This window comes from Erythrolamprus reginae, chromosome 10 (assembly GCF_031021105.1).
Source record: "Erythrolamprus reginae isolate rEryReg1 chromosome 10, rEryReg1.hap1, whole genome shotgun sequence".
Lineage (NCBI taxonomy): Eukaryota > Metazoa > Chordata > Lepidosauria > Squamata > Dipsadidae > Erythrolamprus > Erythrolamprus reginae.
This window is the reverse complement of record NC_091959.1, coordinates 34462467-34490096: the sequence shown is the minus strand read 5'-3', so window position 1 is coordinate 34490096 and position 27630 is coordinate 34462467. Positions and strand designations below refer to the sequence as shown.

The 27630-nt window shown below is 46.4% G+C and overlaps 2 protein-coding genes across 2 annotated transcripts in view; both read right to left on the bottom strand.

Annotated features, from left to right (window-relative positions):
- Positions 1-215: 215 nt before the first annotated feature.
- UNC119B (unc-119 lipid binding chaperone B) lies at positions 216-16764 on the bottom strand. Its single transcript, XM_070762278.1, has 6 exons — positions 16513-16764; positions 8955-9068; positions 7847-7955; positions 4023-4195; positions 784-2683; positions 216-650 (listed from the first exon to the last, which is right to left on the bottom strand). Exons 1-5 carry the CDS (start codon positions 16715-16717, stop codon positions 2571-2573), a joined length of 714 nt encoding a protein of 237 aa, XP_070618379.1. The 5' UTR covers positions 16718-16764; the 3' UTR covers positions 216-650; positions 784-2570.
- A 1457-nt stretch (positions 16765-18221) lies between these two features.
- Positions 18222-27630, bottom strand: part of MLEC (malectin) — a 42423-nt gene continuing 33014 nt past the window's right edge. Inside the window, exons 4-5 of the mRNA XM_070762277.1 lie at positions 24991-25048; positions 18222-23902 (exon numbers count right to left, since the gene is read on the bottom strand). Of these exons, the coding sequence (XP_070618378.1) occupies positions 23673-23902; positions 24991-25048 (288 nt within the window). The 3' untranslated portion in view covers positions 18222-23672. The remainder of the gene's footprint in view (positions 23903-24990; positions 25049-27630) is intronic.

Genomic DNA, 27630 nt, shown 5'->3' with positions numbered 1-27630 from the left:
CATGATCTGTTGTTGTGAGCCACTCTGAGTCTCCGGAGTGTTCCTGAGCTATTTCTATTTGTGGGAGCATTATTAACTGCCACTGAAAAAGGTTGTCCCCCCAAGCGATGTGGGAATTTGATGTCTTCCGATGCATCTGTTTACGCCCCCTTTCTAAGTAAATTTACAATCTGAATTTATGGAATCCATGCCCACATAATGACACAACACCAGAGTGGAATGTAGAGGGTTTTTTTTAATTACTATTGCTTGAGACAAAATAACACTTTATACAAACAAGTCAGCTAGATTACTGCAGATCAAGGAGATATAAAAACGATAGCATGATGGAGCCGAGACTATTACGGAAATCACCTGTGGGCGGGGAAAGGAGTGGGGAGGTTTGGAACGTGGAAAAATATCTTTGCAGAAAATTAGAAAAACTAGGAACCGTCTCTTGTGCATTTCACACTTGCCACATCAAGACTCTGTGAGGGGAGAGGACCCCTTTCACGGACAAAATCCCATGAAGTGCCAATGGCCAATTCAAAGCCACAAGATTGGTGTGTGTGTGTGTGTGTGTATGTGGGGCGCTTCTGGCCACAGTGCTCAATCTTCTTCCGTCCTTAGAAAATTCATTGCACTGTTGCTCTAAACCAGTGTTTCCCAACCTTGGCAACTTGAATATATCTGGACTTCAACTCCCAGAATTCCCCAGCCAGCATTTGCTGGCTGGGGAATTCTGGGAGTTAAAGTCCAAATATATTCAAGTTGCCAAGGTTGGGAAACACATCTCTAAACAACCATCTCGTAAGTCGTTGCATACAGAATTCCAAAACACCCAGTGTAGGAAATGAAATTCCCAGGCCCTGAGCCTGCAAATCAGTTCACATAACTGGAAACTACCAGAAGGGTGTGTGTGTGTGTGTGTGTGTTTGTGCCTACACACATGCTTGACACCCCCCCTCCCACCCAGCAGTCATGGCCAAGCTGCTTCTTCTCAGCAATGGGGCATGCTCCAGACAAATGACTACCAGTGACCCCAAAGGTAGCTGAGGACAGCTCTCCCCAGAACTGGGCTTTGCTTTCAAGAGGGGGTCGGGTGGGGGCAAGGAGCCTAAAGGGGAGAAAATCTCCATTTTGTGCCCCTTTTGCAGCCACGGGGCAGGTTTCAAAGCCACCGCTTGCCCAGGTCCCCCTCTGGTGCTCCGGCCAAAAGGGAGGCCTGGATTTCTAATCACATCCTGCTTTGGAAGGGCAGCCCCACTCTTTGCGTGCTCCCTTAGAAGAAACCCCCCAGCCCCTAAAACTGACCCCTGCATGCCCAGCAGGAGTGGTAGAGACAAGCTCCAGGAGAGAACGGAGGAGGGCGCAAAGGCAGAGGAGGCACTTGGGGCCTCCGGCAATTCCCTCTTGCCAGCGAAGCGCCCCATTTTTTTCCCCACACGTACACCCCATTTCCCTCCCGTTGCAGGGCCGCCAGTGGCAAGGAAGGCACAGAGGAAAAGTAGGAGGGGAGGGGGGTTATTGCAAACGGCCCCTGCTTTGGGGTCAGCCCTTCCGAGGCTTCCAGGCGAGACGAGCTGCCTGGGGACTCCGTTCAGCAGAGGGTAGTTCCAAAGGCACCTGGATTTAACCGCGAGGGGTCGGGATAAGAAAGCCCTTGGGAGAAAGGCACTTTGCCAGAGAGAGAGAGAGAGAGACGGGGGAGCATTGACCCACCATTCTCACCACCAGCCCTTCCCCGGACGGCCACAAGAACCTCCCCCTTCAAAAAACCGCAATTGAGTCTTGTGCCTGAAGCTCTTCTGCTGGGGACAGTTCAAGGCCCCCCCCCGCCACTAAGACGTTTCAATGTCGCTCTGTTTGGACCACTCCACTGCCTGCTGGAGCCCCCTCCCCCTTTGGAGACCGACTGCCATGGGGTGCCCCACAACCATCCCGAGGGGTTCCAGGCCTTCTGCCAAAGCAGCGCCCAGAGGGGCCAGCCAGATGGGGAGTCAATTCTCCCCTGCAGCCTTTGCCTTCCCTCAGCCAGAAGCAAGGCAAAATGGGAGAGGTGGGGAGGGCAGGGTGCCCCCCCCCCCACCTGGTGAAAGCTGCTGGGTGGGAGAAGCCAGGGAGCCCCCTTCTGCTGCTCTGGCTGCAGGGCACCACTTACCTTTACCGTACGGGCAAGACCTTTAGGGCTTGCCGTTGCTTGAATAAAACGCAGCGAAGTTCTATCCTCCCCCAGGAGCCCCCTCCGACCCCAAAGACAAACAGGAACATGGGCTCAGGTGCAAAGCAGGCCAAGAGGCAGCAGGGGGAGCCACTGCCTGGCGCCTGCCCAGCTCTCTCAGCCGTGGGATGCGTTAGGAAGGGGACTCTAGCCAAGCTTGGTCCATGAGAGGGGCTGCCCTATTGTCGCCAGGCCAGGATGCCGACGGAAGCCATGATGGAGCAAGGAACCAACGGCCCAGAGAATTCCTTTACTGTCCCAGGAGAGACCCCCTCCCGCTTGGCAGGCTGCTCCTCGAGCTTAGTGGGAACAAGGGGCAGGACCAGGTGGCCTCTGGCCCACGCAGTGTCCGCAAGCAATGCTGGGATGGCTACTGCCCGCCGTTGTAGGCGTAATCGGCCTTGTTGTGCATGATCAGCTTGTTGTCCACAAAGTAGAAGCTGTCTGAGCGGGTCTCGTAGGGGTTCTCGACCATCAAGCGAACTGCGGGGGCAAAAGAGAGGGAGAGGAGAAGGGTGAGCCACAGCCCAGGAACAGCCTGCAGGAGGTCACAGGCGCCGACCCTGCAGTGTGGGCAACCACAAAGTGGCCTGAAAATTTCGAGGGAGCAGGAAGCAGAGAGAGAGAGAGAGAATCTATCAGAAATAACTTTATTTCTTGAGATAATATTACGATGCAAGAACATGGTCTGCAACCATAGGAAAGGCTGATGTAAGTCATAATCAGTATGTAATCATGGGTTTGCTAATTGTGCTGGAACCTGATTGGCTGTAACCTATATATGAGTAACACCCTTGCATGGGTGTGGTTTGTGACTTTGTGGTTTGTTACAGTGATTGGCGGTTTAGTGCTCAGTGGTTTGTGGGTCGTTGCAGTGGTGGATGTAATAGTAGTGTATGATAGTACAGTGGTACCTCTACTTACGAACTTAATTTGTTCTGTGACCAGGTTTTTAAGTAGAAAAATTTGTAAGAAGAAGCAATTTTTCCCATAGGAATCAATGTAAAAGCAAACAATGGGGAAACCACGGGGAGGGTGCAGGCCCTGTTTCCTCCCAGGAGATTCCTAGAGAGGCCCCACGGAGGCTTCTCCCCGCCTTTTCTGGCCCTGTTTCCTCCCAGGAGATTCCTAGAGATGCTTTTTCCAGTTATAGTTTCGGAGGCTCGGCTTTATAAGTGGAAAATGCTTCTTGAGAAGAGGCAAAAAAATCTTGAACACCCGGTTCTTATCTAAAAAAGTTTTTTAAGTAGAGGCATTTGTAGGGAGAGGTACCACTGTACTGAGTACATATGCATGCTTATACTTTTCAGACGTCTGATATTGTTTTATGTACAATCCTTTTTTTTATTAATCGCATGTAATATTCTAATTTTCTGAGATGGGGGATTTGGGGTTTTCACCAGCATTCTTAGGTAGAGGTACCCCTGTATTGTGACCGTTTATTTAGAGAAACATTCTGCTAAGAAGAAAAGTAAAATATATTTTTACAAGAAAGCCTGTGGCAGTGTTTTTCAATGGTGAACTATGTCGAGTTGGTGGGGTTACCTTCCTCATGCGCAAAACTCTCCCCCAACAGAATCTGTGGGTTTCAGAGAAATTCAAGACTGTTTACCTTCCTGTTTCCTTCAAAACATTGAAAGTGGCGTCAATAATGGCACCAAAACAGATCACTATGGACGAATCATACAAAGAGCCGAATCCGGTGCTCTCAGGGGTTCTGTTAGGGAAGGCTGAAGACTGTCCGTCCCTGCTTGGGTCGTGGGACTCATCAAAGCCCCCCACCCAGGGACTTTTCCCCTGACCGGGCCCAAGAGCTACTCACTGAGGTCCTCCGACAGCTGAGGGAACTCGTATATGTGCTCACAGGTGTTCCGGCTGCAGGGAATGCAGAAGCCAAAATCAAAGTCAAAGTTCTTCAGGAGACGGTCTCTGAAGTAATGCCTCTCGATCATACGGAAGTTGGACACAGGCTTGTCTCCCACGGTGAACTCCACCCTGCAGGGAGAGAAAAGAAGGCGAGGGTCAAGGAGGACCTCCCCTCACCCCTCACGCATCAACTCATGCCCTTATCACCTCGAGGTTAGAAACATAGAAACATAGAAGTCTGACGGCAGAAAAAGACCTCATGGTCCATCTCGTCTGCCTTTATACTATTTTCTGTATTCTATTTTAGGATGGATCTGTTTATCCCAGACATGTTTAAATTCAGTTACTGTGGATTTATCTACCACGTCTGCTGGAAGTTTGTTCCAAGGATCTACTTACTCTTTCAGTAAAATAATATTTTCTCATGTTGCTTTTGATCTTTCCCCCAACTAACTTCAGATTGTGTCCCCTTGTTCTTGTGTTCACTTTCCTATTTCCAACGCTCTCTACACGGGGCTACCTCTGAAGAGCATTCAGAGACTACAAATTGTGCAGAATGCAGTCGTGCGAGTGGTCATGGGCCTCCTAAGGTATGCCCATGTTTCTTCAGCACTCCACAGACTGCATTGGCTGCCAATTTATTTATTTATTCAATTTTTTAAATTGGTTTCCGGATGCAATTCAGTGTTGGTAATGACCTATAAAGCCCTACATGGCATCGGACCAGATTACCTACCGGACCGCCTTCTGCCACACGAATCCCAGCGACCGGTCAGGTCCCACAGAGTCAGCCTTCTCCAGGTCCTGTCAACTAGACCAGTGTTTCCCGACCTTGGCAACTTGAAGATATCTGGACTGCAACTCCCAGAATTCCCCAGCCAGCATCTTCAAGTTGCCAAGGTTGGGAAACACTGAACTAGACAATGTCGCTTGGTGGGGCCTAGGTGTAGAGCGCCTTCTCTGTGGGGGCCCCAGCCCTCTGGAATCAGCTCCCCCTACCCGGAGATTTGCACTGCCCGCCCTCCTCACCTTCCGCAAGAATCTGAAAACCTATTTATGCCGCCAAGCTTGGGGCCACTAGACCCTAGCTTCTGGTCAATGAGTATGTGGTATGTCTGTGGTCTGAATCTGAATGATTGATTTTTAATGTTTTAGCTTTTTGATTAGTTATTTATATTAATTGGATTTCAGATGTTTTATTGTATATTGTTCTTTGGTGTGTTGTGAGCCGCCCCAAGTCCTCGGAGAGGGGCAGCACACAAATCCAATAAATAAATAAATAAACCCTAGAGGCGATCCTGAAGCCGCTGTGGGAAAGCGTGAGCAACCTTGACAGGATCCTGCCTGCATCATCACCAGCATTTCTCCCTTGGTTGTATGGAAAGGCTGACCTAGGAAGGGGATCCTGTTGTGAGTGGTCCACAACCAGCTCAGATTCTGAGGAGGTACTGTCTTGGTACCCCAGAACAGTGTTCTTGACAGATGAGTCAGAGAGTGAGAGTCGGGGAGAAGTGGAACCTGAGGAACCTCCAGAGACTGCAGAAACCCCAATTATGTCTGACTCAGAGGAGGAGGGGAACATGGGAATCAGGAGCCCCTATTAGATGTCCAGGTCTGGAGGTCACGAAGCAGACAGGAATATCTTTATGGGAAAAGTTCTAGAAGGTAATATCTCTCTGAAACAGAGTCTAGACCAGTGATGGTGAACCTATGGCACGGGTGCCACAGGTGGCACATGGAGCCATATTTATTTATTTATTAGATTTGTATGCCGCCCCTCTCCGAAGACTCGGGGCGGCTAACAACAATAAAAAAGACAATGTAAACAAATCTAATATTAAAAATAATCTAAAAAACCCCCATTTAAAAAACCAATCATACATACAAGCATACCATGTATAAATTCTATAAGCCTAGGGGGAAGGGAAAAATTTCAATTCGCCCATGTCTGACGACAGAGGTGAGTTTTAAGGAGCTTGTGAAAGGCAAGGAGGGTGGGGGCAACTCTGATATCTGGGGGGAGCTGGTTCCAGAGGGTCAGGGCCGCCAAAGAGAAGGCTCTTCTCCTGGGTCCTGCCAAATGACACTGTTTAGTCGACGGGACCCGGAGAAGACCCACTCTGTGGGACCTAACCGGTCGCTGGGATTCGTGCGGCAGAAGGTTGTCCCGGAGATATTCTGGTCCGCTGCCATGAAGGGCTTTATAGGTCATAACCAACACTTTGAATTGTGACCGGAAATTGATCGGCAACCAATGCAGACTGCGGAGTGTTGGTGTAACATGGGCATGCCTTGGGAAATATCTGCTAGCACCTGAGCCATTGCCCTAGCCCAGCTCCTACGTGCATGTGTGTGCCAGCCACAGCTGATTTTTGGCTCTGGGAGGGCATTTTTGGCTTCCAGAAAGCCTCCGGGGGGATGGGGGAGGGCGTTTCTACCCTCCCCCGGCTCTAGGGAAGCCTTTGGAGCCTGTGGAGGGTGAAACACAAGCCTACTGGGCCCACCAGAAATTGGGAAACAGGCCATTTTTGGTCTCCAGAGGGCCTCCGTGGAGGTGGGAAAAGCTGTTTTCACCCTCCCGAGGCATTAAATTATGGGTGTGGGCACTCGCGTATGCACAAGTGTGTGCAAACGCTCTTTCCGCACCCGTGGGAAAAAAGGTTCGTCATCACTGGTCTAGATAGTGAATATCTCTAGGAAACAATTGACCACACCTAGACAGTATATAAGTGAGGTTTTATTGGAAAAGAGGTGTGGAGTAGCAGCGTTCGTAGTGATATAGGTCTCAGATCCGGAATTCCAGAGATACTTTACTGGCAGACTCTTCCTGCTCATGTAAGCTTCATAACTATCATGCCATCCCCTGGAAAAGCCATGGGGAAATTGTAACTTTGTGTTTGAATTGCCAGAAAACAGTTCAAAGGAATTCCTAAATTGGGCTTGGCTTCCAGGTGGCGACCTCTTATTATCTGAGGCAATTAGGCCAGGAAAGTTGGCAGCATGGAAGAAAAGTTTAACCTATATTGTACTGGACGTTTTTAATATAAATGTATTTTCTTAGTTTGCAATCCCCGAGGGTCTGTGTGTATTTAAGTGAAGAACACAAATGGGTGAGTTGCAGAAAGCAACTCAGTTCATTCCCAGATCTTGTCTTTGCAATTCAAGCCTCCGTTTTTGTTCCCATTTGAACTTGGCAGTTTCCTGCAAACCGTTCCTTGACAGCTTGCCAAAGAAGAGAGAGCTCTGTGTGTTTTATCAGCTTTTCCATGAAAGGCTTTTAGTCCGACTAGTTTGATTTCGCTTGGACTTATGCAGGCTGCTAATGACAATAATTAGCAGCCCCTGAGAAGAAAAGGCTTGCTTTAATTTATTTGGATTTAGGAAGAAGACTGCTAAGGCAAGCAATTAACAGCTGCAAACAATAAAGAGGTTTCTGAGATGCTCTTTGTGCTGTGTGAGTCAGAACAGCCTAGGTCAGAGCAAAAGCAACCACAGCAACCCGTGGTTTCCCCCAGAGGTGGGCTGCTAAGGTGGAACGATGACGTGTGCTCGCCCCCGTGGCTCTGAGTGCTAGTGGAGTCCAGCGCAATTATGTTACTGCACCTGGGCAGGGAGTGAAATCGCGCAGGGACACGCAGTGGTGCCTGTGGCCCAAGTGCAGTAGCAGAATTGCGCTAGAATCCGCCAGCAGTCAGAGCCACAGGGGCAAGCACACATCATGGTTTCACCTTAGCAGCCCACCTCTGGTCTCACCCATCCCCAGCTCCTGCCCAGACTCACGTTGCCCCGACGGTGCGTAGGCGCAGGAAGGCCGGAGTGAACTGATAGCGAACGAAGCGTCCGGCGCTGCTGTCCGCCTCCCCAAGGTCACACTCGTAGTCCTCTTGCTCTGCAGGAATTAAAGGTTACAGAAAATTCAGCAGGCTTCCCAGTGGCCTGCTTTTCTGGAAGTGGAGCCACTCCAGGAAGACCCTGCAGCCACCACTTGCCCTTCCAGGTTTCGGCCTTCTGGGACTGCCTTTGCAATACGGCCAAAATCAAGGTCAGGAACAGGAACTGCGGAACAACCGAGGTAGCCTTGCTGGACCAAGCTAACAAAGCTAAACATGGCTTGGCTTTAGGTGGGTGAAGGGCTTAGATACCTTTGTGGGCACCTGGAATAATAGATGGAACCCACATTTAGACAGAAAATTCTCCCGGAAATGGATCGTCCCACACGTGATAGAAGCATAGAAACATAGAAGATTGACGGCAGAAAAAACCTCCTGGTCCATCTAGTCTGCCCTTATACTATTTCCTGTATTTTATCTTAGGGTGGATCTATGTTTATCCCAGGCATGTTTAAATTCAGTTCCTGTGGCTTTACCAACCACGTTTTCTGGAAGTTTGTTCCAAGCATCTACTACTCTTTCAGTAAAATAATATTTTCTCATGTTGCTTCTGATCTTTATCCCAACTAACCTCAGATTGTGCCCCCTTGTTCTTGTGTTCACTTTCCTATTAGAAACACTTCCCACCTTAACCTTATTTAACCCTTTCACATATTTAAATGTTTCGATCCTGTCCCCCCTTTCCCTTCTGTCCTCCAAACTATACAGATGGAGTTCATGAAGTCTTTCCTGATAATTTTTATGCTTCAGACCTTCCACCATTTTTGTATCCCGTCTTTGGACCCGTTCAATTTGATCAACATCTTTTTGTAGGTGAGGTCTCCAGAACTGAACACAGTATCCCAAATGATGATCAAGTAAGAGGCACAGATTTAGGGATTGTGAAACCACCATCTAATTATACTTGGACACAAAACATCCTTCTTGGAATTTTTAACCATTAGTTGGGTCTTGCGATTTAGAACAGACCATGTTACTTTACACCAAAAGTAACTTACCTAAAGTTGAAGGTTTGGCAATTTCAAAGAGCACCGTCCCAGTCTCCAGGTCCCGGATTTTAAACTTGGTGAAGTCGATATTGTAGATGTTGTCTTCGGGTCGGCACAGGTAATCTGGAAGAGAGGAAAACAGACATGATGCTGAGCCACGTCAAGCAACCTTGAAGATTTGAGTGGCTGCCTGGCTCAGCCCACCAAAAGGGCCTTTGCGTTCAGGGGGAGGAGGGGGAGAGCAGACAATACCAGGAAGCCTCTCCTGTGGTCAAGAGAGGCACCCGGTTAAAGGAGAAGAATCGGTGGAAGGATGTAAGACACAAACATAGGCAAGCACCGCAGCAGGGATTCTACACCCAAAACCCCTTTGGATTTAGAACTGAGCAACATAATTAGCAAGCTCGCTAATGGCACATTATTTAACCAAATGTGAAAGAAGAGTTACAACTGGTCAAGAGGGAATTAACACAGTCTACCTAAATCTACTAAATAAGTGCATCCTAGCTCAAGTCAGGACCCAAAAGACCAAATTTGTAGTACAAATAGATCATAATCTACTTAATCTGACCTTTTTAAAAAGTAGTCTTGCAATGAAAGGAAACAGAGGATGTGTAAGATGAACTCATTATATAAAAGTCAGAGTAAACCCTTTTATTCCCTTGTGACTTTGGAAAGAGCACCAGCCCTACATGCCAGCTAAATCTGCTATCTACTATTTAGATTTAGGATCCTCGATTTAATGACCATTCAAAGTTGCAATAGATCTGGAAAAAAAAAAGTTGCGACTGGTTCTTGCACTTATGCCTGTTGAAGTGTCTCCATGGTATCATAATTGTGAGATTCACTTAATTCAATTCAATTCAATTTATTAGATTTGTATGCCACCCCTCTCCGAAGAGGGGCGGCATACTTAATAGCCAAGGCAAGGGGTTTTTAGTTTTAATTATTAGATTTGTATTCTACATTGTTTTTTCTATTACTGTTGTGAGCCGCCCCAAGTCTATGGAGAGGGGCGGCATACAAATCTAATAAATAAATAAATAAATAAATAAATAAATAAATAAATAAATAAATAAATAAATAAATGAATGAATGAATGAATGAATGAATGAATGAATAAAGAAAGAAAGAAAGATCATAAAATCAGGGACAGCTGATTTAACAACTGATTCCCCCGTGATTCTTGTTAACTGACATAGTCATTGGATCTTTCTTAAGCAGCAGTTTAGGAAGCATCCATTGAATATCTGTCCTTTCTTCTCCAATTTTATATTTATTTATTTGCAGGGTTCGTAGGGTCACCTATGTCATGCAATGATTTTAGGCATTAAAATATATATGAAATAAATACAACTAAATGGGAAAACGGAAGTCCTCCCCTCCCCAGGCATCCGACCACACCACTCCGCAGCTCAATCCCAGTCCTAGTCCAATGCTGGGAGAAGAGCCAGGCCATCATGGCCCTCTGGAAAACCGAAAAGCTTAAGGTCTCTCAATGCTCAACTGGGAGGCTATTCAAAAGGGCCATGACGACATCAGGGAAACTCTTTTTGTGGCAGTCGTCCCAAAGGTTCTTCCACAGCCAACAGAAAAGGTTCTGCCAGAGGTGGTCTCTTATGCACTTATAACAGCTGGAGTGGCTGTGCTCAGCTCTGTAGCGGCTGCACTGGAGACACACGATACAAATAATCACATAATAGAGCTGAATTGAAAATGCTGTTCCAGCAAGGAAAGCAAGAAATTGCTACTCAGCCAAATTGTCCATTTAATACTATTTCCATTCTGGGCTATAATCTTGTAATGATCTCCCTTGCAATTCAACTGGAGTCCTTTTTGGTGACATCATCTTACAGGATGATATTATGGTTAGACATTGTTAAGATGGTTGTTAGTCAGAACCTCGCTGCCCTCAACCCCGGCAAGACAAAATGACAAAATAAAAGAGTTGGAAGGGACCTTGGAGGTCTTCTAGTCCAATCCCTGCTCAAGCAGGAGAACCTATGCCATTTGAGACAAAGTGGCTGTCCTGTGTCTTCTTAAAGACCTTCAGGGATGGATCACCTGCAACTTCTGAAGTTTAGTCGTTCCACCAATTAATTGTTCTTGCTGTCAGGAAATTTATCTCCTTGGTTAATTTCCATCCATTCCTTCTTGTCCTACTTTCAGGGACTCTGGAAAATAGACTGACCTCCTTTGTCTTCTTTGTGGAAGCCCCTCAAATGTGGGTAATCCAGACTGACATACAAAATCAGGGAGTCTTCCTGCAGCTGCCTACCTGCTTATTGGGGGCACGCTTACACCAACCATCAACGAAGCATGCGCAGCATCAAAGGTTGGCGGTGCTCATTAACAACCTTTCACATTCAATTGTGTAAATAATGCAGAGATCAAAAATAGTATGAATCCCAAGACAGGCCACAACGATGGAAAAAACACAGACCCATGGCAACGACTTCTTAACGGTGGAAGGTTTCAACATGTGCCAAGAAAAAGATACAAGTGCTACAGCCAAGGCTGGGCATTTCTGCTTCAAAGGCTGAAGAGCGTGTCTTGGCACACCATCTTCCATGATCTTGCTGAGATGCCTTCTCTGTTTCTGTGAACGCGACACAAAGGTTGTGTACAGAATCAGGCAGTTCCTCCGCTAGGTCATAAGGCTGGTGCAGATGCACTTGATGTGATGAATGGTGGGATTATGCTCGTTCAGCCATCTTGTAGTAAGATGCAGGTGCCAGTGGCATTCCATGCCATGCAGTCCAATACCTGTGCCATATACCATAAAACAAGTGATGGCAAACCTATGGCATGTGTGCCACAGGTGGTACACAGAGCCATATCTGCTGGCACACGTGCCCTTGCCCTAGTTCAGTTCCAATGTGTGTACCGGCCAGCTGATTTTTAGTTTGCACAGAGGCTCTGGGAGGACGTTTTTGGCTTCCAGAGAACCTCTGGAGCAGGGGTCCCCAAACCTTTTACATAGGGGGCCAGTTCACTGTCCCTCAGACTGTTGGAGGGCCGGACTATAAAAAAACCTATGAACAAATCCCTATGCACACTGCACATACCTTATCTTAAAGTAAAAAACAAAATGGGAATGTACTATTTAGAGGGGGGGGGGAAGAAGTCTGAAATTCATATATGTTTATGTTTTGTTTTTCATTTTCTTTTGTTAACATCTGATTGGCCATACAAGGTTTTCTTGGCTTATAGAAAAACATCTAAAAGAAGAAGGAAGCACTTTGGCATAATGGTTAATAAGTTAGAAAATAATTGGTGTTGCACTTTTTGAAGGAACATTAAGGAGGGAATGTAATTAAAAAAATGAATGCAACTGGATGACAAAATTAGAAAAAAAAAACTTTTGCAACTTTTTTGATGATTGATATTAGTTACTAAGAAAATGCCGCATTTTATTCATGGAAAATTAGATGGTACACTGTATTGTTTGAATGTATGTTAAGAGAAAAATAAAAAATTACCCCCCCCCCCCAAAACAGTCCTTCCTTCCTCTGTCCCTCCATTTCTCCTTCCTTCCTTCCTCTCCACTTCTCTTTCCCTCCCTCTCTTTCCCTTTTCTTTCTTGCTCTCTTTTCCCTGTGCTCCTGTTAATCACTGGCGGGCCGGATAAATGGCCTCAGCGGGCCGCATGCGGCCCACGGGCCGTAGTTTGGGGACCGCTGCTCTGGAGGGATGGTGGAGGGCGTTTTTATCCTCTGCCATCTCCAAGGAAGCTTTTCGAGCCTGGGGAGGCTGAAACAGAAACCTACTAGGCCCACCGTAAATTGGGAAACAGTCTGTTTCCAGCCTCTAGAGGGCCTCTGGGAGGCAGGGGAAGCTGTTTTCGTCCTCCCCAGGCTTTGAATTATGGGTGTGGGCGCATGCGCAATAGTGCTCATGCATGCTCTTTCAGCACCCAAAGAAAAAAAGGTTTGCCCTCACTGCCATAAACCATCTCTTTCTCATGGATTTGAACATCTTTGTTTTGGATGTGCACAAGGACATTTATGAGTTACCAAAATGGATCCAAGAATTGGAGCAAGCAGCAAAATGAAACAAAATACATTGCTTTTGGGGTAACACTAAGCAATTGGGGTGGGGTGAAGAGACACTACCCAAAGCTGTAAGGAATGCTACCGAAGTTACTCTCTGCCAACTTCAAAATGGATCTGGGCTGCCGCAGCCCTCTTTTTGTTTCTCATCTTCCCACATTGTATGGGGGGGAGGAGGAAACTTGGAATGTCGGACCAGACAATGACCAATCCATCCTCCCATGGGAACCAAGGTCATCTCAACAGGTGCCGGCCAGAGACTGGAAAGGGTTACCAGGGAGACGCCAGACCACCTAACTGGACAATGCAATCTGTGACATAGGAGGGAGGAGAATAGCTATTCTTTAATTATTCCAAAAACCGCAGGAAATAGTTAAAAGTTGGTTTTGCTTTCATGGTGTAGTCAATAAAACAGTTCTTTGAGAAAGCTGTCTGTGTTGGGTTCATCAGTCGGAATCTTGACACTCCCGTGAACAACTCTCTGCAATTGACAAGTTTGGCCTAACGCAACAGCAGACTACCTACAGGCATAGTTCCCTCTAAGCTGAGCAGTGAGCAATCGCTCACTTAAAAATCATCATCAACTCAGAGTTTTTCAAACCTGCCCAGAAGCCGAGAGGGAAAGTGTGAGAGGGAAGGAGAGAGAGAGGAAGAGAGAGAAACAGATAGAAAAAAGAGAGGAAGGAAAAGAGAAAGAAAATGAATGGGAGTAAGGAAGAGAGAAAGAAAATCAAAATCTAGTTTGAAACTAGCTCAACTATTTAAGTGGCATTTTGATATTGATAGAGTTGCCCTATTATGAGCTCACTGTTATAGACACATAGTACAGTATTTTATTTTGAAATTCTCTGAGGCAAAACAGGGTGGGTTTTTTATTTGTTTGTTTGTTTGTTTGTTTATTATTTCTGTGCCGCCCAGTCCCGAAGGGACTGCCGCTCAGACACTATACTTTTCCGCCCCCCTCAAAAAAATTAGAGGGAACACTGCCTACAGGTACATCATGGAGAGGACAAAGGGTGCCGAAACAGAACTGAAGTTGAGCAAGACCCAGCCGAAGCGGATGACCAAGGAGGGCAGCATCCTTACTTTTATTGTTGTGAGCCGCCCCGAGTCTACGGAGAGGGGCGGCATACAAATCTAATAAATAATAATAATAATAATAATAATAATAACAACCACCTTCCTGCAATGGGGTCCCTGAGGGGTGCTGCTGCTGGCATTGCCCAGGTGGGGCAGGATGAGGAAGCCAACAATGATGCCCAACAATGCCACTGGGAGTCAGAAGAACAAGGGTGAGGGACCCTCAGTCTGGGCTTCAGCTAGAGGAGGGGGTTCCAACCTTGGCAACTTGAAGGCTTCTGCAGCATGGCTGCCCAGGGGATTTCAGGAGTTGAAGTCATTAATTAAAAATAAATGAAATCCATTTCATTCATACTGTGCAATAGGAGACTCATTTGATTCCCAAGACAGGGTGCCCAGGGGGAAAGCATTTTGAAATTCCCTGACATTTCCCTGTAACTTGCGATCTAGTTAAGGCATGGTCGTAGATGCCATATTAAATGGCTAAGCCATGGAGCAATATCAGTAGCTGATATTGCCACAGTTATGCTCATTTTTGCTTGACTCTGCCAGGCAGCGTGATCCGTTTTTTTAAAACATGATTTTTCACTGACTTTTAAACATTTTAATACAGTTTGGTTCCCCCCCCCCCCCAATTTATTCCGGTTTTTTTCACGAATTCCTTGGTAATTCCCAAACCACCCATTTCCCTGATAATTCCCTGACTTCCTTGTTTTCCAGGTTTGTTGGACACCCTGCAAGAACAAAGAGGTTTGTCCTTGCTGTGAGTTTAGGGATGTGATTCAACTATATCAGGGGTCCCCCAAACTTGGCAACTTTAAAACTTGTGGACTTCAACTCCCAGAATTCTCCAGGTCAGGTATGCTGGCTGGAGGATTCTGGAAGTTGAAGTCCACCAGTCTTAAAGTTGCCTCCTGCTGAGTGTGAGATTTTAGGGCGGGGTGGGGGGAATCAGTGAAGGGCTACCAAAATATTTACTACCACACTGTGGGCGAGCCTTATGCAGGACACCCTGCATTTTCTTTCAACATCTTTCAGTGCAAATTGGATGCTCTGAGGTGGAGCTCCATTTCTGCTACCCCATTGCATCCCCCCCCCAGGTCTAGGCAGTAGCCCACCCCTGGGGGGAGTCTATCTTTCCATAAAGGGCTGAGCACGGGGGACATCTAGAGGGCAACCAGGGCACTTTGGCATTATCGGGGGGGGGGGGGGCTTGGATGCCCAAAAGGCCTAGTCCAGGGGTAGGCCAAGTTGGCTCTTCTATGACTTGTGAACTTCAACTCCCAGAATTCCTAAGCCTGTCATGCTAGCTCAGGAATTCTGGCAGTTGAAGTCCACATGTCATACGAAGAGCCAGCTTCGCCTACCCCTGGCCTAGTCCAAGTGTAGAAAAAGGTGCCTAAATGACTTGTGCACTGCAACTCCCAGAATTCCCGAGCCTGTCATGCTAGCTCAGGAATTCTGGGAGTTGAAGTCCATAAGCCATTGAAGAGGCAACTTTGCCTAGCCCTGGCCTAGTCCAAGCGTAGGCAAAGTTGCCTAAACCAGTGTTTTTCAACCAGTGTGCCATGGCACACTAGTGTGCCGCGAGACATGGTCAGGTGTGCCGCGAAGCTCAGAGAGAGAAAGAAAACAAGAGAAAGAAAGAAAGAGAAAGAAAGAGCAAGAGAGAAAGAAAGCAAGAGAAAGAGAGAAAGAAAGAGCAAGAGAGAAAGAGAACAAGAGAGAAAGAAAGCAAGAGAGAGAGAGAGCGGGAGGTAGGGAGGGAGAGAGAAAGAGAGAAAAAAAGAGGAAAGAAGGAAGAGAGAAAAAAAGAGGAAGGGAGACAAATAGAGCGAAAGGGAGGAAGAGAGAGAATTTTTTTGTCCAAACTTTTTTTAGCTCCCCCTCCCCCAAATGTGCCCCATGGTTTTGTAAATGTAAAAAATGTGCCGCGGCTCAAAAAAGGTTGAAAATCACTGGCCTAAACTATGCCCTGTGGACTTCAACTCCCAGAATTCCTGAGCTGGCATGATTGACTCAGGAATGCTGGGAGCTGAAGTCCATAAGCCATAGAAGAGCCCCCTTTGCCTTCCCCTGGACTAGGAGGTAAAAGGGGGGAGGGAGATGCTGAGGGTGTGGGGGGGCAGCCGGAAGACCTCCCACCTTTCCCTTGTGAGGGGCACCGGGCATAGTAACCTCTCCCCGACTCTTTCTGCGGAGGCAAATGCCCAATGTCCCCTCCCCGGGCCTTGAGGCCTGGCGGGGAGGGGGGCAGTGAGACCCCGCCGGGGGATGCAGCGGGCGAAGGCAGCCAGAGGGCCGGGGGGGGGGGGCATTCCATGAGGCGCCGGCATTCCGCACCCCCCGTCAACAAAGGGCCTCCATCCCAGCCGAGGAGGTCGCCACGCGGGCGGGAAGCGAGGGCCCGCATCCCCGGGAGGGCGGCTACTCACGCTCCGTGACGCGGCCGAGTCCCAGGACGTGCTCGGGCCGCACCGCCTCTAGCGCCAGCAGCTCCGCCTCCGTCCTAGGGGCCGGCGGGGCGGACCGCGGAGGGGGCGCGGCGGCGTTGGCGGACCCGGAGCTCCTCTGGCCGCGCAGCCGACTCAGTGCTCCGCCGGGCCCGGCCGCGGCCACTCTGGGCTTCGAGCCGCTCATCGCCGGGCCGGCCCCGCCGCCGCAGCCGCCACCGCTGGCAAGATGGCCGACGCCTCTCCCTCAGCCCCGCCGGTCGCCATGGCAGCCGAGGGGCGGGGCGCGCGGCCTAACAAGGGGGCGGCGGAGCAGCCCCTAGAAACGGAAGAGCCGGCCGGCGCGTGGCCACGCCCCCCTTCCCGCGCAATTCCGGGCCTCCCCGAGCCTGCTCGGGTTGTTCCGCTCTTCCGAGGTGTCGTCCGGCCCTTTTCCCACCAGGGGTAGGCAAAGTGGGCTTGTGGACTTCAACTCCCACAATTCCTGAGCCAATCATGCTAGTTCAGGAATTCTGGGAGTTGAAGTCCACACGTCATAGTTTATGCAGGGTTCTCGGGAGACTTTTTTTTTTTTTTTTAAAGAGCGGCGTGGCTCTAAAAAAAGGAAAGGGAAAAAAGGTCAGTTGCTTTTTGGAAAAATAATTTCCGACTCCGGGACATGGTGGCTGGAGAATTCTGGGAGTCGAAGTCCACACAACTTTTAAAAGTCGAGACTATCCTAAAGGGAATCCGATGACAGAATTTGTGGCAGAGAGCAGAGGACTTAAAACAGGGGTCTCCAACCTGGGCGGCTTTAAGATGTGTGGACTTCAACTCCCATAATTCCTCAGCCAGCTTGTGGACTTCAACTCCCAGAGGTTTTGCTGGCTGAGGAATTCTGGGAATTGAAGTCCTCAAGTTTTAAAGTGGCCCAGGTTGAGGATTCCTGACTTAAAACACACCTTCCTAGAAGAGAGGGAATATTTTTTTAAAACCATCAACCCTGTTTTTGCACTTCGGGATAGCAATAGCCCTTAAGACTTACCGTAGTTTTTGGAGTATAAAACACACCTGATAATGCACCTGAGGCTGATAATTACTTCCCCAGCTCTTACCTTGCAAGCTCCTTCATTCCTACTCTCTGCAAAGAATGTTTTCCAAGCCTTAAGTTTTTGCAGGGTTTTTTTCCATTGCTATAGTGCTCCGAATGTTTCTTTCCAGATGCCAATGATGTCCCCAGCTCTTACTGGCTTGCAAGCTCTTTCATTGTTACTCTCTCCAAATAAGGTTTGTTTTTTTTACAAGTCCTAACTTAGGGGATAAAATAATGTACTGGCTAAGGATGCAAGCCAGATGAGTATCTGGTAAGCAGATTCTTTTACTTGTTTTCCTCCCCCAAAACTAAGGTGCATCTTATACTCCGGTTTTATATTCCCCAAAAGTATGGTATATTTGGTGCCTTTTACAGCCCTCTCTCAGTGGTTTTACAATCATCCTATTGCTACCAACAATCTGGCTCCTCATTTTACCCACCTTGGAAATATGGAAGGCTGAAGAACAAACAAACTTAAGGCTAATGGAGGCAACAATATACTGTATCTGCTATCTTGGGAAAGGGATTCTTTGCAGTGGTTCAAGGATTTGTAGTTAGGCAGGAGTTATCAACTGAGATTGTAATTTTTCCACTTAAAAAAAATAAAAACGCCACTTCATTTAAGTGACAATATAATTTTTATTTTTTATTTTTAACACACTGCTGGTTAAAACTGCCAGGCAGTAGATTTCAGATATTTCCCTCAACCAGACATCCTGAGAGAGAGAGAGAGAGAAAAGAGAAACCAACAAAATGTATTTTAAAAAACAAACAAACAGCTTAAATGTACCAAAAATGGGGGTGGAGGGAATAATTAATGCAGAACTCATCCATACCTATTTCACTTCCCTGGGAAAAGAAATCTTTTGCAAAGCCAACGCAGTCAGACGAAAGTCCTATGTGCTTTTTTTTCACCCTTTGCCCAAGCTCCATATTAAATGCACACCGACACACATCCCAATAATAAAAAGAACCAATGCAAAATATGAAAAGACACAAAAGTAAAGGACAGTTGCACGCCACCACCCCATCCCGTCTCGACTTTGAAGTTATGAATGGCAAACCAGCGCAAGGAGAGATTTTGGGCAAGCTTGAAAACCGGCGGCAAACATTCTAGGCCAGGGGTCTCCAACCAGGGCAACTTTAAGCCTGGCGGACTTCAACTCCCAGAATTCCCCAGCCAGCTTTGCTGGGAGTTAAAGTCCGCCAGGCTTAAAGTTGCCCTGGTTGGAAACCCCTGTTCTAGGCTGCGTCGATGTTGCTTTAGCAAGCGGGGTCACAAACAAGAAAAGATAAAACATACACAACAGTACAATAACGGGCGAGGCCTCAATCTTCCGACAGTTGAGACTGCAGCCCTCAAAACCTGCATCTGCCTTGTTGGTAAATAACAAGGATGATCTCCCCTTAAACTTTGATCGTGACAAGATGACCTGGCTTAGGACAAGGGTAGGCAAAGTTGGCTCTTCTATAATGTGTGGACTTCAACTCTCAGAATTGCTGAGCTAGCCTGATTGGCTCAGGAATTCTGGGAGTTGAAGTCCACAAGTCATAGAAGAGCCAACTTGGCCTACCCCTGGCTTAGGAAGTGAAGGGGGGAGGGCAGAGAGAGAAAAGCCAGGTCTTTTCCCGGGGTGGAGGAGGGAAAGGGAGGGATTCAAACATCTCTCAAGGCACTCCCCAAAGGCACCCCAAATAATTTCCCAGATATTTAACCAGGGAGTGATCTCTCGGTTCAAGAAACCAACCCAGGGTCACAAGCACACACACAGCCCTGGCCAAAATATTTGGAAGCTGAATGCCACTCTCAAATCCCCATCAAGCCCAGCTTTGGGGGGTGGGCAGCCCAAAGGCAATGGGGGGAGGTTGGCTGCCAAGGCCTCCCGATTCCCTATCTAGCTTCCTGGGCTCTTCTGCTTTGAAGGAAGCAGCATTGGGTACCACCAGCTAAGCTCCCAAAGGAAGACGGCGTTTCCAGGCCCATCCAAAATTATCCATTTTTTCCTACTACTTTGGGGTTCCTTCAAAAGGAAGCTACAGTCTGTTCTAGCGACCTGAAGGTCTTTAGGATAAACACAGTTCTGCACAGTGACAACCCTAACTTTGCCTTTGAGTTTTGGGGGCCAGGGAGGTCCAAAAATATCCGTTTGCTTAGGCCTTCCTTTTGGCAAAAACACGATCTTACCACAACATATATGGGACACACTTTCAGCAAATCCAGGCCGACATCCTTAATTCCAAGCAGAGTTTTACCTTTGGGATTTGCTGATGAGCCCCCCCACCCTGCCCTCCAGCTGAAGGCAGCTGCAGACCTTCCCCAAGGATGCTCAAGTGGCCCTTTCTCTCTTTTCAAGGTATTTAAACCATGATACCCGATTCATAGCTTTCCTCTTCTGAATGTCTTAAATTGCTGCAGTAAGATAGGAACATTTCTCAATAGTGTATGTCTGATGGGACCTCTGAAGTGATAAAGTAGCCATTTATTCCCCCTCCTGACTAAAAGAGAGGGCGTTGTAATTTGTGCAAGCAAAATGTAGGTTTAAATATATATATAAATAAATAAAACAATCCAACGAAGGGGCAGCCGGATAGCATTGTGCCCAGTGATGCTACTACACAAGGACCGGTGCTCCAAGCACATCACGAAAGCATGCATCAGCATAAATGAACCCAGAACCCTGGCCCTTCTCCCAACAGCGGAAGCGATAGGAACCTTCATTACGTTTTGGCAGGCCTATCGTACGCTGTAGCCTGCAAGCACCAGATCTCCAGCTTAGGTAGAAGAGCCTCAAGGACCACGGCCCCTAAATCAAGAAGCCAGTTGATCCCCCCCCCCCAACTCTCTGAATCGAACTGTGCAGATCACAAGAGTCTTAATATTTTTATAGAACCTAAAAAGGGGCACAAACCACAACCGGAGAGTTGTAAGAGGCAAAATCTGTGGAAGAAGAGAACAGCTTCTGTTCTGATGTGCTTTGCGGAGGGCAACCCTGCAAGTATCTTGACAGATCGCCTGTTGATGTTCATTTTCAGAGTATGGAGAAGGAGGAAATACAGAGCCCTGGCCCAGGCTCATGGTTTTAAGGGCATCTCAGAGCAGGAAGTGAAGTGGGAAGGGTGAACCACTCCACTTTCTGCAAGGACATGGGGCTCCAAGGGCCTTTCTCATGCAAAGTTCCTACAAAACAAAGTTCCTTTAAAAAAAAAACCAGAAAGGCCTCGACATGCAAAGAAGCCTGTCAACTCATACCTGAAAAAAAGTTTTAAAAGGCAGAAGCAACAAATGCAGATTCAAATGCTGGCTTTGCTGCAGTTTCCTTCAAGAAAGAAAATACTAGAATGTCTTGCCACACTCAACGTATTCAAATTCTAAGGGAAAATTAGGGCCATGTTCTCTCTGTATATAAAATAGGGATAAACAAAGCTGCTCTTACTAGTGAATGACTGGAACCAAACCTTCTTAGGAGAAAAGGAATTGCCATTTTTTAACGCCCCAAGACTCAGAAATGCAGAATCTCAGTGGTGTTAAGTCTACTCATCCATATCAGAAGCAAACCAATCAGAGGTGGGCTGCTAAGGTGACCTGTGCTCGCCCCCATGGCTCTGAGTGCTAGCGGAGTCCAGCGCAATTACGCTACTGCACCTGGGCACATAGTGAAATCGAGCACGGACACGCAGGGGCGCCCGTGAATGGAAATGAGGTTGCAATAGCTCACTTGGTCTTCCTCCATCTTCAATTCATTTGTGGTGGAAACGTGCAGTTTTACAATCAAGTGGGAAATTAGGGTACGAGCAAGGCAAGGTAGCTTATAATGTTCTGTTCCTTTGCAAAATATAAGTCAGCCCCTAAATAAACTGCTACCAGGGCTTCTGCGTAAAGATGCAGGATCCAAAAACTGAACAGTAGCAAGATAAAATCGGCCCGTTGCCCTCATGGCTACGTACCTGAGCTCACATAACATCCAACAGCCCATTTATCCAGACTTGCAACATCAATAGCTTCTGATTCAAATTCTTCCAAGTTGGAAGTTCAAAGAATGTAGAACTTGGTGAAATTACTTTGGGGTAATGTGTGCGGGAAAAATGAAGGTGCAGAAACTTTAGGACTTGTAGACTTCAACTCCCAGAAATCTGGGAGTTTAAGTCCCCAAGTCTTAACGTTGCCAAGTTTGAAGACTTCTGTGCTAGCAGGTACCGATTGTCTCACAGGGCATAACCCAGAAGCCACTTCACCAACGACAGCCATGAAAATGGACATACTATCACGAAATATGGACCTCCATCAAACGGAAATTTAGAGCCAGGATGTTCAGAAAGAGCAAAGGGGAGCAACTTTCAGAGCAGGCTCTTGCAAATCCCTGCCAGCATTTTCAGCCAAATGGGGTTTATTCCTAAATAAATTGGGGCAGGGGTGGGCATACCATTACCTAGTAGATATACATATATATAAATAAATAAAAAGAATTTACTTTGAGGTGAAATGTCCAAAAGGAAGCCAAATCTGGGCAGGAAGACCATTTTCTGAACCAGCTAGAGAAAGACAGCTGCTGACTTGAGTTTAATATGTTTACTAGCAGTATGGGGGGGAAAAGCAAAACAGCTCATTTCCTTCTTTGAGATTGTAGCGGGAAAGAAACCGAACAAGTGCCTTAAAATTAAGCCCACAAACAGGGAAAATGGAAGAGATTATAGGAACAAAGATTAAACACGGTGGCAAAACCTGGCTGCTGTGGAGCTCAAGCCCCAAGAGCTGAATATCAACTGACCGACTGACAAGTAGAGTCATCTTGCTCCGCATGTGAAAAGGCCATTGAGGAAAATGTCTTCAACTCTGCCCAGATTCCACTGACATAATTACAGCAATGGAAAACCAGAAAGCCACATCAAAAGAGACGAGAGAGAAATATTCCTTAGATCCCAGTAAATATTTAGGGAGGTTAACAACAGCAGTCCCCCAACAACCCAAAGAGGGCATTTTTCGGTAGGTTATACTCAAGCAACCCGGCCTTTGCTTACAATACAATCTGCGCTCCACAGCAGGAAGCATCTTTTAAGGTCATTTCAGACTGTGCCCATAAAAAGACCCAGGAAAGTAAAGGCCTGATGGGATCTCTTCAAAGGGCCTGCATCTCTTTCAAAAGTGGCCTTGAAGCAGAGGCTGTGGGGAGAAAAAAATGTAATGACTGAAGGAGGTCAAAGACAAAACCCCTTTTGGAGATTTCCTAGCTTTGGACCTCTTAAGGAGAGAAAAAGGAGACACCACCTTGGATTGTGGAAAGTCTCCAGGCACCAGAAAAACGGAAGGCCGCCAGGGACCAGCTTCCTACATGCCCGCTGGAGTGCCAGCTTCTACTGGTCAGGTTTTTGCCATGTAACACGGAATGGGAAGAGGAGTGAAGAATGGAATCACACCATGGGGGAGGAGGGGGAGAGAAATTAAAGTTACACCAGAGGGGGGTGGAGCGAGAGGGAATTCTCTAAAGACAACTCAAGGCTTGCCAGAATTGTCATTTGCCTGAAAGTAAAGTCTTCTCAGAACGCCTGGCTGGGCAGGTGACCTAGGCGACCTGCTCAACCTGTCCCATAACCAAAAGCATGTTGACCCAACATCAATCCGTCAAGGTGAGCCTCCTCAGCTGGAGGAGAAAAGAAGTACCGTGTGTTTGAGATACAAATGTTCTAGCGGATGTCTACCCAATCCCCACCTCCACACCTGTGGATCCTTCCAGCAAAGGCTGCTCAGTGGCCGCTTTTCTTTTCAGCCAACCTTTGGATCATGGGCCTTGCCTCCTGCCCCTCTTGGCTCCGTCTGGCCCCTCGCAGGATATCGCTGCCCCGAAGATCCAGGTTCTGCTTCAAGACCTTCTGGACAGGAAAGGTGGACGCTGCTGGCCCACGGCTGGCCAAGACCCAAAGTTCTGCTGAGGAGGATGCAAACTCTCCCTTTATTGTACCTGCTGCTCCTTAAAAAGCCATTATTTTCCTTAAATATGGAGAAGCCAAGACTGACTTCACCTTCGGCCCCAATTCCTCCTCCCTGCCTTGCAGACCACTGTGCTTGCTGTCTTTTTCACAACCTGCAAAGGCAGAAGAGGGTTGGAATGAAGACGCCAAAGGCCACTAAGATCGGGAACATGAGGCTGCTGTTGTCCGAGGCATAGGGGTTGGGTGTGCGGGGGCCTGACTGCACCCGATTCTTATTGGCCTGCTTTTTAGGGCTGGACCCTTCTTCGTACTCCTCTTCATCTTCCTCCTCCTCTTTCTTCTCCAGGCCTGGGTGAGGCTGAAGCTTTGGAACATCTGTAGAAAGAAAGAAAGAAAGAAAGAAAGAAAGAAAGAAAGAAAGAAAGAAAGAAAGAAAGAAAGAAAGAAAGAAAGAAAGAAAGAAAGAAAGAAAGAAAGAAAGGAAAAACAATGCCAGAGTCTATAGCAGGTCTTCAACCTTGGCAACTTTAAGACTTGTGGACTTCAACTCCCAGAATTCTCCACCCAGCTATGTCCAGGAGTCTTAAAGTTGTCAAGTTTGGGGACCACTGGTCTATGGTGTAAAGCAAAAAAATTGCAGGGAGGCAAGGAGCATTTTTCTATACATGAAACCAGTGATGGCGAACCTATGGCATGGGTGCCATATTTGCTGGCACACAAGCCATTGCCCTAGCTCAGCTCCAACATGCATGTGTGTGACGGCCAGTTGATTTTTGGCTCACACAGAAGCTACGGGAGGCCGTTTTTAGCTAACACGGTGCCCCTGCGTGTCCTTGCACGATTTCGCTACCTGCCCGGGTCAGGCGCTAGCACTCAGAGCCACGGGGGCGAGAGCACACATCACCATTCCACCTTAGCAACCCACCTCTGTGTCTGTGTCTCTTCGGCCAGAAGGTTCGAGACATTTTTCCTGCCTCCAGTGGGAGGGCCTTCTCTAGGTAATATGGACCGGCTGTGTCTGGTTTACTGAACAGCGTACAAACAAGAGAAAACCTTTCCACTGGCTGGAAGCAAACATGTAGCAGTTACAAAGAAAAAGTTAATGTTTAAACACTGAAAAGCTAGAGCCATCTCTATTTGCTTTTTGCAGTGCTGGACTTTTGGAGACCCTGAACATACTGAAGGATAACTCCAGCTTATCGGTATTATATTTGTCACTCAGCCTAAATGGAGGTTCTACTGGGTTGCTAGTATTCAGGAGATGCTGCTTTCAATTGCCAGACATGTAAGCACAGCCAATCTGATACCGGCTTTGAGGCCAAAGGTCCACGTATTTTGAGCTCAACATCACCTTAAGTTCCTTAAATTATTCTATTGGCATGTGGCCTAGAGCTGTCCTTTGGACCGAGACAGAATCACCCGCCATTTCAAAGAAGAAATGGGGAGGCAAAGGAGTTACTCACCATCCACTGTTCCTGCCAGGACATACAGCGCACAGATTTTTGGATTATCATAGTACCCCTGTGGAAAGCAAGAGAGACTTGATGGACACCATTTTTTACCTTTGGAAGAGCTGGTTTATAAGAAAGGTTCTGTTCTTTTTTTTAATAAACTTTATTGGGTTTTTAAAAAAAAAAATCTTTAAAATCAATGGCATAACAAAGAAAAAAAAAGCAGTCACACATCTGTATTTCATCTGGTTCTGTTCTGTCCCAGCACCGAGCCCCCCAGAAATCAGATGAACACCAACGGATTAACTAATAAAGGGTTTTAATATTTACAAAAGTCTCAGTCATTTAAAGTCTTTTCAATAAAGGAATAAAGTCTAGCAAAGTCTTCTATTCTATTCTATTCCAATATCTATTCTATTCTTTTCCAATATCTATTCTATTCCAACATCTATTCTATTCTATTCTATAAGTCTAATGCATTAAATTAAATTAAATTTCCAGTGATAAAATGATACAAAATGTTTCCCAGTTCTGCCCCTCTCCGAAAAGAACAATAGCCGCTCATAGCTCAAGAGAGAACTCTAAGAAAAACAAGACTCTGATTATTATAAAATTTGGGGGAAGTTTTATGATTGGATAGAAAATTAAGAGATACATTATGTATTATTAGTAATTGGTTAATTTTGGAAAAATAGAAACAAGTGAATTTGATTTAAGCTTTGCAAACCAGATGGCAAATATGAGAAATGGTGGCAGCACATATAATGATATAACACAAAATTTACCTATTGTGTAGATTTAAACATATAGAACTTTATTTTATGATGTAGGTTACATTTTATGAACAGTTTCTTTTACTACAGATATATATATATAGAGAGAGAATTTTTAATCAACTATATAAGATTAAATTTAGATAAAAGAGATTTTATTAACATAGAAACATAGAAACATAGAAGACTGACGGCAGAAAAAGACCTCATGGTCCATCTAGTCTGCCCTAATACTATTTCCTGTATTTTATCTTACAATGGATATATGTTTATCCCAGGCATGTTTAAATTCGGTTACTGTGGATTTACCAACCACGTCTGCTGGAAGTTTGTTCCAAGGATCTACTACTCTTTCAGTAAAATAATATTTTCTCATGTTGCCTTTGATCTTTCCCCCAACTAACTTCAGATTGTGTCCCCTTGTTCTTGTGTTCACTTTCCTATTAAAAACACTTCCCTCCTGAACCCTATTTAACCCTTTAACATATTTAAATGTTTCGATCATGTCCCCCCTTTTCCTTCTGTCTTCCAGACTATACAGATTGAGTTCATTAAGTCTTTCCTGATACGTTTTATACTTAAGACCTTCCACCATTCTTGTAGCCCGTCTTTGGACCCGTTCAATTTTGTCAATATCTTTTTGTAGGTGAGGTCTCCAGAACTGAACACAGTACTCCAAATGTGGTCTCACCAGCGCTCTGTATAAGGGGATCACAATCTCCCTCTTCCTGCTTGTTATACCTCTAGCTATGCAGACAAGCATCCTACTTGCCTTTCCTACCGCCTGACCACACTGCTCACCCATTTTGAGACTGTCAGAAATCACTACCCCTAAATCCTTCTCTTCTGAAGTTTTTGCTAACACAGAACTGCCAATGCAATACTCAGATTGAGGATTCCTTTTCCCCAAGTGCATTATTTTACATTTGGAAACATTAAACTGCAGTTTCCATTGCTTTGACCATTTATCTAGTAAAGCTAAATCATTTACCATATTACAGACCCCTCCAGGAATATCAACCCTATTGCACACTTTAGAGTCATCGGCAAATAGGCAAATCTTCCCTACCAGACCTTCCCCTATGTCACTCACAAACATATTAAATAGAATAGGACCCAGAACAGACCCTTGTGGCACACCGCTTGTAACCTGTCTCTGCTCAGAATACTCGCCATTAACAATAACTCTCTGATGTCTATGCTTCAGCCAGCTTGAAATCCAGTGAACTATCCAGGGATTAAGTCCAATCTTCACTAATTTATCCATCAGCTCTTTATGTGGAACCGTATCAAAGGCTTTGCTGAAGTCCAGATAGGCAATATCCACGGCACCACCTTGATCCAACACCTTTGTGACATAGTCAAAGAAATCAATGAGATTAGTCTGACATGATTTGCCTTCAGTAAAGCCATGCTGATTTGGGTCCAATAAGTTATTGTTTTTTAGGTGCTCATTTATCCTCTTTTTGAGTAGAGTCTCCATCATTTTAACTACAACTGATGTCAAGCTAACTGGCCTGTAGTTACCAGCTTCTTCTCTACTGCCCTTCTTGTGGATAGGCACAACACTGGCCATTCTCCAATCCTCAGGAACATCTCCTGTTAACAGGGATTGGTTAAACAAATCAGTCAGGGGGGTAGCAATGACAGATCTGAGTTCTTTAAGAACTCTGGGGTGGATGCCATCTGGACCCATTGCCTTATTTATCTTTAATCGTTCAAGTTCTTCTAAGACATCGGCTTCTAAGATCACTGGAGCTGAATCCATACAGCTGGAAGCAATGCTATATCCCCCTATAGTATTATTTTGTAAGGTGTCTTTTGAGAAAACTGAACAGAAGTAGCTATTGAAATGGTCAGCGATCTCCTTATTCCCTTA